The sequence below is a fragment of the Capricornis sumatraensis genome, chromosome 2 (assembly GCF_032405125.1).
Source record: "Capricornis sumatraensis isolate serow.1 chromosome 2, serow.2, whole genome shotgun sequence".
Lineage (NCBI taxonomy): Eukaryota > Metazoa > Chordata > Mammalia > Artiodactyla > Bovidae > Capricornis > Capricornis sumatraensis.
In genome coordinates this window covers 189,707,063-189,719,829 of record NC_091070.1, presented here as the reverse complement: position 1 = coordinate 189,719,829, position 12,767 = coordinate 189,707,063, and the positions used below count along the sequence as shown (strand labels likewise).

Sequence of the window (12,767 nt, the reverse complement as noted above, 5' to 3'; positions counted from 1 at the left end):
TTGCCAACAAATTGAAGAAATTAACTACTTGATGCCCATGAGCATGTAGCGCCCAGACCTACTGATGCCTAAGGAACAATACTGTGACACCATCCTGTTACCAAATGATTAACCAGAGAGTTGTGCACAAGCTGATCACATACCCTGCAACTGCCTTCCCTCACCTGACCTTTAAAATGCTTTCCTGAGGGGAGTTTGGGTGTTTTGAGTACTAGCAGCCCCAGGCTCCCTGCTTGGTGCCCTGCGATAAACTCTGCTTTTTCCTTCACCATAATCCAGTGTCAGTAGATTTGTCTGTGGACCCAAGTTTGGTTCAGTATCAGTACTGAGACACTGCAACGTTGGACTTTAAAATTTGACACTGAGGACAGATATGCAACTTTTCTGTTCAAACACAGAAATTTTGTAAGTAATGATTTTAGACAAATTCTCAAAGAGCAAGCTCGCACGTGAACCCAGATGGAACCTGTGGATAGAAATAGATCATTACCCCCTAGGGCTGGTTAAACCGAGGTACTGGTAGAACTTACATACTTTAGTCATTTAGAATTCTGTGCATTTGATGAAAACTGAAAATATGTTTTACTTTTATTACACAAGTAATGCATGCCCAAGGCAGTATAGCAGACCACACAACTGAGTAAATTAAGAAAATTAAAATTACTTATTTAAATACATTAAAATTTTTCCTGCTTCCATAATGTTTATATTTTAAATTAGGGCTAAAATTCTAATTAATGAAAAACTGGAGGTCGCACATTTGTTTGATGTGTGGCTGTGCTGTAATTACACGGATTCTTTGGTGGAAAAGCACAGGGGAAGCAGTGTGGGTTTGGTCCCAGCTCTTAACAGCCGTACAGCCTTGAGGAAGCTACTCAACCTCTCAGAACCTCAGTCTCCCCTTGAAAAAGTGGCATTAAAATACCTACTTTACAGCATATTTAGGAGAATTAACGAGTTTAAAAGTGTACAGCAGACTTGTGGTTGCCAAGGGAGAGGGGTGGGGGTAAGGATTGGGAGTTTGGGATTAACAGATGCAAACTGTTATCTACAGAATGGATAAACAGCAAGGTCCTACTGTGTAATGCACAAGGAGCTATGTTCCATATCCTGTGATAAACCATAATAGAAAAGTATGAGAAAGAAGGCATATACATGTATAAATGAACCATCGTGTTGTATAGCAGAAATTAACACAACATTGTAAATCAATTATACTTTGGTAAAATAAATTTTAAAAAATGTGTGTTTAGGCTTCTTCACATAAGCAGACATTTTTAAGAATATTAATTTACCTTCCCTTCAGAAGGAGTAAAACCTTTAGTTCAACTTTCTTTCATTCAGTTAACATTCCCAGTGTTGTCTCCAAACAGCATTTTTTAATTTGGCCTTCATTTTCAGTGGTGCTGTTGACTTTTTAAAGAAATTCAACAGCACGTTCTTTTGAGAAATGAAGGATCCTCATATTCTGAACAACAACCCTCCAAAGGATTAACTTAGTAAAATGGAATGTTTGATTTCTGTGTCAACTGAAAATAGTTAAGATCCATTAAAAATTAAAATATTCTACCCAGTTGGCCATTAAACATGTCAATGATCAAGCATGAAAACTACTGGCAAACGGCAGGGAACTAGGAGCCAGTTCACACAGAGGTATTTTAACAAGCACAGAACGAGACCAACAGAGCAAGGTGGAGACTGGGAGTGAGAAGAGAGCCCCTGGTGGCTCAGCCCCTTCTGTGCGTTCACTGGTGGCGGTGCTAAGGAAGGAGAGGAAAGTGATTTATACCTGATAAATGTTTTCCTCCGTTTCGGGATCACGGATTGGCTCGTGTCCAGCCTCAAACACAATGTACTATGACAGCAGCAGCCAGAGAGGAAAAGTTAAGGAGAAAATGAAAGAGGGAAAAAAAAAAAAGCATTTGGAATTCAGGATACAAATTGTAGTAAGCATTAAAGACACAGGCACAAGAGAAAACACCCTGAAGAGACATTACTGACATTCTACGTGGCCTGGCACATTCCTGCCTCTTCTAAGGAAAATTGCCATGGTCCGATGGTCAGCCTTTTAGTCAGGACTGCGTAGGCGCTGCAGACCTTTCTGGAGATATAACCCCTTCCTTCAGTGGCACTGATCTCAGCAGTGTCTCCCTGTGAGGGAACTGCTGTGTGGGGATGATGTCTCCTGGGACTCCAACTTTGCCAACTCGGGTTACAGGGGTCTGTCCCCTTTGCTCCCTAAGGCCCACGGTCCTAAGCCAATTCTGATGTGCTTAGAAGCCGCAAACGCCTTCATCTCATACATATCACCTTACTTTACATTCTCAGTTTTAAATACTGAAGTCAAATTTTCCATATACATGTTTCAGACTCTAAAAGACTGGGCCATTTCAAAAAGGACTATGTTCTTCACTCTCCGAGCCCATGAGCCAGGGGCTGAGCTCATACTATAGACGAATCCACACCCCTTGTATTCTAAAACAAAGCCTGACATCAAATGCACCTTTGACTTTTATTTACATCCATGTTAGATACTTCTTCTCTTTCAAATTATTCAGATTCTATTAATTTCTTATCCATATTATTTTCTTTTCATCATAGCAGTGGCAGCTTTCGTGTGAAACTATGCATTCTGTGAAACTACAGAATGCATGTGTGACATACATAGATAGAACCCACGTGTGTCCCAGTTAGAAATGTACATTTCAGATTGTCTTTTATGCCCCATAAGTCAAATGTTTGGCTGCTTTCTCTCCTTGGGAATAAGCACAGAGTGGGAGAGGCCTCCTCTCTCATCTGCATCTGTTAAAACAGAGCATATACTTGAACCCAAGAGAAGCCATCTCTACCCACACTTAGGCTGCAACCTTGAAGGAAGTGCAGAGAAAGCTATAGGCAGGCACATCTGTGGGATCTCTTGTTCCCCCACTCACAAAAGCCCCTCTGGCATGAGCCAGGGAGTCAGGGGGCAGCCTGGACAATCAGGGGCCAGAGAGACTTCTCCTCCCAGTTCTTTCCCTAGCTCACAAACCATCCTTTGGATGTATGTTCAAATTTTGCCAAAATGTCAGTCCCCATCTCTGGTTCTTAACTCACTGAAGCCACCTCATTATTCAGTCTCTCTAATGAACTCAGAATATTCAAGGGACTCTTGCAAACATTCAGCTCTGGGATCAAACTTACACAGATTGCTGAGAAGGCTGAAGCAGGGGCAAGAAGGGAGAAGCCTATTTCTAAATCCCATGCTACTGATGCTGGCCAAACTTCTGTTAGTTTTTATGGAAATTTGCTCCTGGAGGGCTTGGCAGGCCTCATCTTCAGAAATAATCTTGGTCCTTCTCCAGGCTCTGCAGCCAGTGGAGACAAAATGCCTATACCACAGGCCCAGGCCTTTCCTGACCCTCAACCCCGACTAGTTTCCAAAATTACCTGATATACAGGATCTTCAACGTCCTCTTCCAGAATTGTCTACAGCAGAGTGAGAGAAGGGAGGATGAAAAGCAGAGGATATAAAGCGAGAGATGTGAGACTGTACTCAGAAATTACAGGACAGTGAAGAAACCAGCTCTGGGTAGGAGAGGCTGGTGGGTTATTAAGGCAGAAAACTGGCAGGGAAAAAAAAAGAAAACCCTTGTAGCCGCTCCACCCCCACTGTTAACAAGAAGCAAATACAATTGACTTTCCTTAGATCCCCTCCCCTGAAATCTTCCCCAGTTTTAAGACTTCACTTTCTCTCATATGTCTAGAATCTCAGAGAATAGGGATCGTTTCTAATGGCATGCATTCGGTGCCTGTAATTTACACAGGAACCTTTCATCTTTGTTTATTTCTACTTGGCAGCAGGAGGAGAAGCCTTGACTGTCAGTTTTCATATCTGTTTATTTTAAGCCCCTGCTGTCTCTGGTACCAAGATAAATTCACAGGTATACCTGATACACAGCTTGTTCGCACTGCTTATCCTTTTGTGCCTTTTTTTCCAATTCTTCTCTTTGCTTCAATTCATAAATAAGTTGAAAGAGATCTCTCAAGTCCAGAATAACAGGTTCAGCCTGGAGTAAAAGGTGGTAAAGCACATGAATAAGGGGACAGTTACTTACTGAGCTGCAGCGACCAATTTTTGTTTTTGCTGGCTACAACCCGCAGCCCTTCCTTTTTCTATTAAACTGAAAGCATTCCATCTTTAATTAATTCTACCTTGTTATATTGGTTTAGCAAATTGCATCTAGGCTAAAGTTCATTTCTTCAACTAATTATATTTGCAAATTCATAATAATCATAAGCATAAAAGGCACTGCTTTTATTTATTAGTAATTTCGAATACAATAAAATTAGGGTAGGCCTTATGCAAAACAGCTATTTGTTTTCTCTTATTTTCTTTTTAAATGAGGCTAGCAACACAAGGAAACTTATTTGTATAGTGTGCCTCCATCCAGCTTAATCAGAAAGGAAAATAATTAGTCATTACGAAATACCCATTAGAAAAAGCAACAACAACACAACTGGATGGGCGTGAGCCTGTTTCTTTGCTCCGAGGCTGTTTATCTTTTCTAGATGGGAAGCTGAGTGTCAGCATCGCTGAGTCACATGTCACAATCGGTCCCCGAAGACTAATGGTGTGACTGTGCTATCTTAGAAAAGGTACGAGGAAAAGCATCCTCCTTGGAAGGGGGCTACTCACCGCTTGGGCTGTTTTTATGGCCACAAATCTGTGATTCCCTTCCTTCCCGCAAACGTATCCGAAGGCCCGGTGATCTGTGATATCCTTTGCGATGTAGGAAATTTCGTGAACAGCATGATGATGCTGAAGGGCCTGTGAGAGACAAAAAGAAGAGCCTATTTCAGGGGACTTTCCCTCCGAGCTGTTGATCAATAAGAGATGTGTTTCTGCTACGTGTGAACAAGCCCAGAGGGCTTTGGAAAAGCTGTTTGGTCCAGATGGAAGGAAAAAAAGAGCTGTGCCTGCCCTTGAGAAATGGAGGCTTCCTTCCCATGGTCTTGATGCTGTGACCAGAGAGATAAACAGGACTGTTCAGATGCTGAGTGAGCAGCTGTGATGGTGGCTCTTTCTTCCGCTTGCCGGGCCCAGTCAGCCTCACTCAGTGGTAGAGGCTCCTTCCACATCTTTCCTCATGACACAGCCCAGTCTGAGCTCTGCATTGATATTTAGTACACTCACATAACCAGGGCCTCTGCTTGTCCTGCTGAACGGGGTACACTGTACAAAGACCAGGGGTGCCCTTTGCATTCAGAGAACCACAGATGTGCACGGTTATGACAATCTTCCAACAGGTGGCAGTGATAAGACTGACCTGAGGATCAAACATCCTTCTTTGTTTTGTCCCAGGTCACCAACTGGGTTAGACCCGTACCTCTGAGGTTTTTCGTGTGTTGGTCCTCTGTCTGCAAGACACCCACCTGCCTGAATTCTATTCCTCTTGAAAAGCCCATTTGAAATCACACCGCCTTGTGAAATCCCCTGAACTAGGCTTGCCCTTTCTTTCCCTGCAGAGGAGATTCCTCCCTTTTCTGTGTTTCCCAGAACTTCAGTCTAGTGATACTGGAACTCCCAAAGGACTCCTCATACACAGCTCCCTGGGCGCCTGCTTTCATGGATCTTCCTTCTCTGATACATTTTCCTAAATCCTGGCCTTCCACACCTGACTCTGTCTTCATCTTTGTCATCCTAGTACCTAGTGCTGTGCCTGACTCACAGTTGTTGAACTCAACTGGGACTGCTGATCAGTAATTCAAACATCATTTGAAACTGACCTTCCTGCCCTTGTTAACTAAACTTCAACAAGCAATATCCACCATCCTGTTAAGCGATGGTGATCTTTATGGTCATTTTTCTAGATTAAATGTACCTAAAATAATGCTCATTAAACAGTACTCTGTAAAGGTTTATATACGTATCTAGGCATTATATGATGTGTTTCAAGTCCTTACAAAGGACCTTTTCATTATACTGGGTGCTAAGAAGCTTGAATTCTAACCACTATACGTGAACACAAGGCACTCACTGTATCTCTCTGGATCTCTGTTTATTCCTCTATTAAAGGAGAACTCTGAACCAGACCAGTGGCTTCTAACCCAAAGTCCTGGATCTATAGGGATCATTAAAAATAATGAAAAGAGGTCCCAGACAATTTTCAACATTTCAAAAAGCTAAACATAAATTTATAATTATTCCTAATAAGATGACTTCTCTTATTGTGCACACAAATAAAAATGCTGAGAATTATATCTGGTTACTGTTGTACCCCTTAGCTCACCTTGGAGCAGATTCTCTTTGGCAATCAATGATGGATTCAAATAATCCAAATCGGAAAGTAAATGAGTATAAATGAATTTTACTGAACAAGCCTCCTATGTTACTGAATCTGTGAAGGGAAGGAGAAATTTAACACGAGGAGAATTTGGTTATGAAAATATTGAGAACCACTGAAGTAGATTTTCTCCCAGGTCTCCTTCCATCTTCCCAGATCCTTTAATCATCTAGATCTCACATCACACAGCCAGCCTCTCGGGACAGCGGTGCCTGCCTCTTACGATGACCATTACTTAGTTCTGGATTGCTGGCCCTGACCTTCACAAATGTCCATTCCCAGCCTGTTGCCATCTTTTCAGGCTTTTGACCTTAGCAATCATTTCTGCAGTAGAATTTGCTGTTGCACCTTTACCTTCCAGAGGCCAGCCATTCGCTCACCTCTTTCTTACTCTTAAGATGCTCCCTGTGGGTTTCATGCCTGTCTAGGTTGCCCACCGTCAACTAGACATAATGCATGGAGGGTGGTATCACTGCTTGGTCACCCTAGCCCCTTAAGTGGCCATAAGACAACTTTATAATTTTAGTTGATTTTGACACAAAGTTGGGGAAGAAGCAAGTGTTTATTAGTAAAATGACCAGGATCCATTTGCTCCTGCTTTATTAAGAGGGCATATTTATCTAGCAGAGAAAAACTGCTCAGAGAGCAGTAGCTTTCCATGGTGTTAATGATGTAAAATTGATGAGATTTATATTCACGAAACAAGGCGGTATTGATTTAGAGGCTTTTGTGAGCTCGAATGGGATAAAGCAGAGAAAAGTGAGAGACAAAGGCATCCTCCTTCTCTTTCTTTCCTACAAGTATTTCTTTCTCTGCATAATACAGTGAATGTTATCCACGTAGCCTATTAAATCAAAGTTTGACGACAGCACTTTATTGATTGCCAAGTGGAATATTGCTCTAAAATTAAACCGCGATTAGAAGTCTTCCTGGTGGAATTAGATTCGGAGATGATTGTGCAATGGTAAAATATCACCTACTATGCAGACAGCAGATGGAGATGTTTTAATTTATCTGTGAATCCTCATTAAGTGTTTTAAAGTCAAAACATTTTTAATGCCTGATTATACTTAATATTTCCTCACAAAGTGTAGCTGTGTGTGCGCATGAAGGGCTTAAAAATATTGTAACATTATCTTTTCCCATAGTTAATTTTATGATGTGTTAAAAAGGATTGTTCTGAAATTGGCTCAATCATTTGGAAACGAAGAGTCAGACAGGGATTATGTCTCCACTTTCTCCAACCTTAACCATGCAAACATCATAAAGATCCTTGGAAATACAAACATATTAGAATCCTTCTAATCCCACATTATCACATTCATCTTGGCAACTCAGAGGACATTGCAAATACTTGCTCACTGAGCCTCCAAATTGCTCCATGTCTTCAAGCAGGTTTTATCAGCACAAATCAAAGGCAGGTGGAGCCAGAGAAAACATCATATAGTTTAACTGTGAGTTCATTCATGAAAGGACTGAGGGCCAGAAGGTGTTCTGGCCGGACCAATACTTAATCCAGGCCCCACTCTCCCTACTCATAATGGAAAAGCATTGAATAAAGGAAACAAGGTCATTTAGAATCAAGGTCCCCTTCCCTTAGACTCTTGGCTCCATAGATCAACAACAAAACCATGATCCCTGATAAGCTAGGATGAGGAAGGGAAACTAAGGAAGGAGGTCAAACTGAGGGTTTGGATCCCAGCAGATTGGTAAGGTCAGAAAGGGTCACCAGTCAGAAGGTCTGGGGTCAAGGCCAGCTATTAGAATCTCAGAGAACAAGTGGTCTTGACCACCTGGTCCAGAGGGGCACTTTCAGGGGCTTGCCACCTGCAGTATCTGCTGAGCAGCCAAGGCCAGAAAGGGGAGGTGAAGTCCTTGGTAACAGAAAAAACAAAAGACCATTTCATCCCATGAGTGTTTCTGTGGGGAGTTTCAAGACATCATGTGTTGTTCTGGGGATGCAGAAAATACTGGGCCAGAGGGAGAGGGAGAGAGTGGAAGAAAGGCAGGTGCTGGTCGCCCTTCCTCCATCCTTCCTTCGGAAAAGAGCTTTTGTCTTGGAAAAACATAATCTAGGTATTAGTGACTCAGTCATGTCCAACTCTTTGCAACCCCATGGACTGTAGCCCGCCAGGCTCCTATGTCCACGGGATTCTCCAGGCAAGAATACTAGAGTGGGTAGCCATTTTCTTTCTCCAGGGGATCTTCCCAACCCAGGTATCAAACAAGAGTCTCTTGCATTGCAGGCAGATTCTTTACCATCTGAGCCACCGGGGAAGCCCAATCTAGGTATTAAACCACTGCCGAAAAATCAAAGCAGATAATTTGGTTTTAAAAAGAGAGTCTTCCTGATTTTTCTGCTACCGCTTCATTTACTCCTATTCTGAACCCTCTCATTGTGGATGAAATTGTTGCTACAGAATTTCAAGGCCAATTCAGAGATCAGCCTTGCCAACCCAGTCTGACTTTCCTCCTAGGAATAAAAATAATCTGAAGGGGTCACCATCCCCTTTGGGCTCTGGACTTTCCCATCTCTGTGCCATTATGTATGTTGTTTTCTCTGCTGACTGCCTCTTCTTACCCTAACCATGTTTCATCAATTCTACCTAACTATATTATACCTATGCTTCAAGGCCTAGCTCCAACATCATGCTCATCTAGGGACCTTCCTCAACTCCCCTATTCCCTGTAATAATAATTCCCAACTTTAGAATTCATTGGGTTGTACTTTTTTTCTTCTATCTGGGATGCTCCAACCTTCTTAGTTTTGTTACACATTTGTCCATGCATATAGTTATTCACACTGTATAACTGTATTACTGAGTGCCTAATACATTCTAGATCTCATTCTAAGTGCTACATCTGCCCAAGTGATTAAAACATGGTCCCTTCCTCAAGACCCTTGCAGTCTCAAAGAACAGGCAGGCAAAGAAACTAACAATCACAATATAATAAGACAAACTTGATATTAAAGGTGTTGTAAAGGAGCAGAGGGCTTCCCTGGCGGCTCAGAGGTTAAAGCATTTGCCTGCAAGGCGGGAGACCTGGGTTCAATCCCTGGGTCAGGAAGATCCCCTGGAGAAGGAAAGGAGCAGAGGAGAAATGGGCAGGAGCATCAGGGAAGACTTGACAAAGGAGCTGACCTTGGACTCAGTCTCCAAGAATAAAGGGGAAATCCTCAGAAAACCAGAGAAAGGGCATTCTAGGCAGAAAGAATGAAGCAGGCAGATGCTTTTAGGTCCTGAAAACAAAACATCTGGAGAACATTTGTGCACATGTTTTCTCTCTACTTTGGGATGTTAACTCTTCAAAAAAAAAAGATAATGTCAGGTTCTCCTCAGCCTTATCCTAGGTCCTAATACTGTTCCTTTTGAACAAGTGCTAACTATGGTTTCCCTGGTGGCTCAGACGGTAAAGTGTCTGCCTACAACGTGAGAGAGCCAGGTTCAATCCCTGGGTTGGGAAGATCTCCTGGAGAAGGAAATGGCAACCCACTCCAGTATTCTTGCCTGGAAAATCCCATGGATGGTGGAAGCTGGTAGGCTATAGTCCATGGGGTAGCAAAGAGTCGGACACGACTGAGCAACTTCACAAGTAAGGTTTTGTGAATTGAAGAAGGAACAAAGGGACTTCCCCGGTAGCTCAGTGGATAAGAATCTGCTTGCCAATGCATGGGAAATGCGTTCGATTCCTGATCTGGGAAGATTCCACATGCCTGTGCCCCGGAACTACTGAGTCAGCACTCTAGGGCCTGTGAGCTGCATCTACGGAAGCTCGTGTGCCTCGAGCCTGCATTGTGCAACACGAGAAGCCACTGCAATAAAAAGCCTGCACACCGCAACAGAGTGGTCCCCGCTGGCTGCAATTAGAGAAAGCCTGCACAAAAAAGCAATGACGGCCCAGCACAGCCAAAATAAATAAAGAAATAATTTAAAAAAAGAGAGAGAGAGAAAGAGGGAACCAAGCTATCCAAAGACATACAGTGCACAAGGTAGTCACTCAATAAATGCTCAGTGACTGACTACATCAGGTTAATTCATGATATTTCACATAGGATTTATTCTGTAAACAGAGGGTTCCTTCTCTGATTACCATTTTTTTTCTTAGCATTTCCATGAGCCATTTACCAATGTTTAAATGAAGTATCAAATTGTTTGCAGGGTTATTGTCTGACAGAATAAATTACGGAGAAGACTTAATTTGTAGTATGGTTCAATACAGCCAATTAAATACAGTATGGATTAGAAAGTCATCTGCTCAGACTTTACCATTAGCTTTTTTTAAAGAATAAATTCTAGCCTATTTAGCCTTCATATTATTATTGTGTGGGGGTATATGTGTGTATGAGAGGGTGTGGTTTCCCGAGGCTATACTATTCACAGGAAAAATACCCACCAGGATTCAAGTGAGTTAACAAAAAAGCAAAACAAAAAAACAGATATGCAGATAGATACAGAATAAAAATAGATACATGAAAAATATACTACTTCACACTACAGGCAATTACAGTAGTTAAAATCTCACTAGACAAAGAGAGGCCCAGGCTCATTATAAAGGCCTTTCTCTTTTTCAACATATTTTTGGATGCATTTGCTACATGGCAGTGCCAGCAAGGCTGGGAGGCAACCTCTGTACCAGCCCCCAGGCACCCCATCGTCTGAGGCTCAATGGAGCAGGTCAGAGTAAATTTTTCTCTAAGTTCCCATCCTGCAATCTTCTAGAATGTTTTACTCAAGGACAAGACCAGATGTCCAAAGATCCCAGACTCTAGCTAAAGAGGTAGCATGCTAACAGAGGAAAGAATGTTAACACTGGAGCCAGAGAGAACATAATTCAAATCCAAGCTGTATCATCGACTACATAGCTTTGGGAATGTCTAACTTTCTGAGCCTTCTCTTTTTTATATTATACAAAGAATGATACAGAACCCAATAAGTTGTTGAAAATATTAAATTGATTCATATAAAATATACCAGATACAAGTGAGATGCCACTTTTCTCCACCAGAATGAAAAAAAAAAACAAACCATAATACTCAGTGTTAACAAAAGTGTGGGGAAACAGATACTTTCTTGGGCTACTGGATTTCATTAATGTATGTATTGATACAATGGGACAAAGAGTGCCTCTCTCATGGTCCTGTTAGAAAGACTGATGAGTTAGTCTGGTATACGTAAAGGGCTTGGAGCAGTGCAAGGCACGTACTGCAAGGGCTTTGTAAATGTTGGCCATTCTGGTTATTTTTGTTACTTGTGGGAGTGTGATTTGGTGCAACTTTTCTGAAAGGCAGATTGGCTATCTCAAAGCATTAAAGATATGCATAAATTTTGACCTTATGATTCTTCTTGCAGGGATCTGAGCATCTATAATGTAAGTTGTGGTAAAAGACTTAGATATGAGATACTCCCTGCAGTGTTTAGAACACTGAAAAGTTAGAAATGTCTGAAGTGTTGAGCATTATCTGACTCGCTGAAGTAACTGCATTTTGCTCTAAGATGAAACAATATGCAGCTAGCCAAAAATCATCTTGGGAATGTATGTACTTTTTGCTGTGGAAATATATTTAAAACATCCTAATGAATGAAAAACAGCATATCACCAAATAGTATGCTCAATATAATCCTGTTTCTGAAAAAAAGTATGATTCTCCATATATGTACGTGTATAAAAAGTCTGGAAGTACATTCAACAAAATCTTAATAGGAGTTTTTCCTTTGAATGGTGAATTTACTAGTGATTTTAAAAACTGGATGTTTGTTCACTTCTACTAATTTTTTTGCAAAAAAGTATTCTAATTTATACAAGTTACATAAAAATACTAAGCTTCCTGGACTTTACCACGTGGTACCATTCTTTAGTTTGCCATGATGTATATATGGATATAAGGCCTCCCTGGTGGCTCAGTGGTAAGGAATCCACCTGCAACGCAGGAGGTTCGGGTTTGATCTTTGGGTTGGGAAGATCCCATGGAGTAGGTAATGGCAACCCATTCTAGTTTTCTTGACTAGGAAATCCCATGGACAGAGGAGCCTGGTGGGCTACAGTCCAAGCGGTTGCAACAAGAGTCAAACAAGACTGAGCAACTAAACAACAACAACATAAAGACATATATATTTCCACTCCAGAATGGTAGCAACAATATTTTTCTCATTCTTCATCCCCAAATCAGGTAAACGACCTGATAGATAGTAAGGATGTAGTACTTACATATTTTTATCATAGAAAAAGATACACAACTTTAATTTACATTTTAACCATTATTAAGTGCATGGTTCTCTGACATTAAGTACATTCACACTGCTCTGCAACCATCACCACCATCCGTTTCCCAAAGTGACCATCCGTATCATGAAGCACTAACTTCTCCCTCTCCTTCTTACAGCCAACCTGGAAACCATGTTCTACTTTCTGTCGCTATGACTTTGTCAGTACCTATTTTTA

The 12,767-nt window shown here is 41.5% G+C and overlaps 1 protein-coding gene across 2 annotated transcripts in view; it reads right to left on the bottom strand.

Annotated features, from left to right (window-relative positions):
- The window catches only part of DAB1 (DAB adaptor protein 1), a 295,796-nt gene that overhangs the window by 57,047 nt on the left and 225,982 nt on the right, over positions 1–12,767 (bottom strand). For both annotated transcript variants that reach the window (XM_068965481.1, XM_068965482.1), the window contains exons 4-7: positions 4,679–4,810; positions 3,930–4,049; positions 3,430–3,468; positions 1,790–1,855 (exon numbers count right to left, since the gene is read on the bottom strand). In XM_068965481.1, coding sequence (XP_068821582.1) covers positions 1,790–1,855; positions 3,430–3,468; positions 3,930–4,049; positions 4,679–4,810 — 357 coding nt within the window. The remainder of the gene's footprint in view (positions 1–1,789; positions 1,856–3,429; positions 3,469–3,929; positions 4,050–4,678; positions 4,811–12,767) is intronic.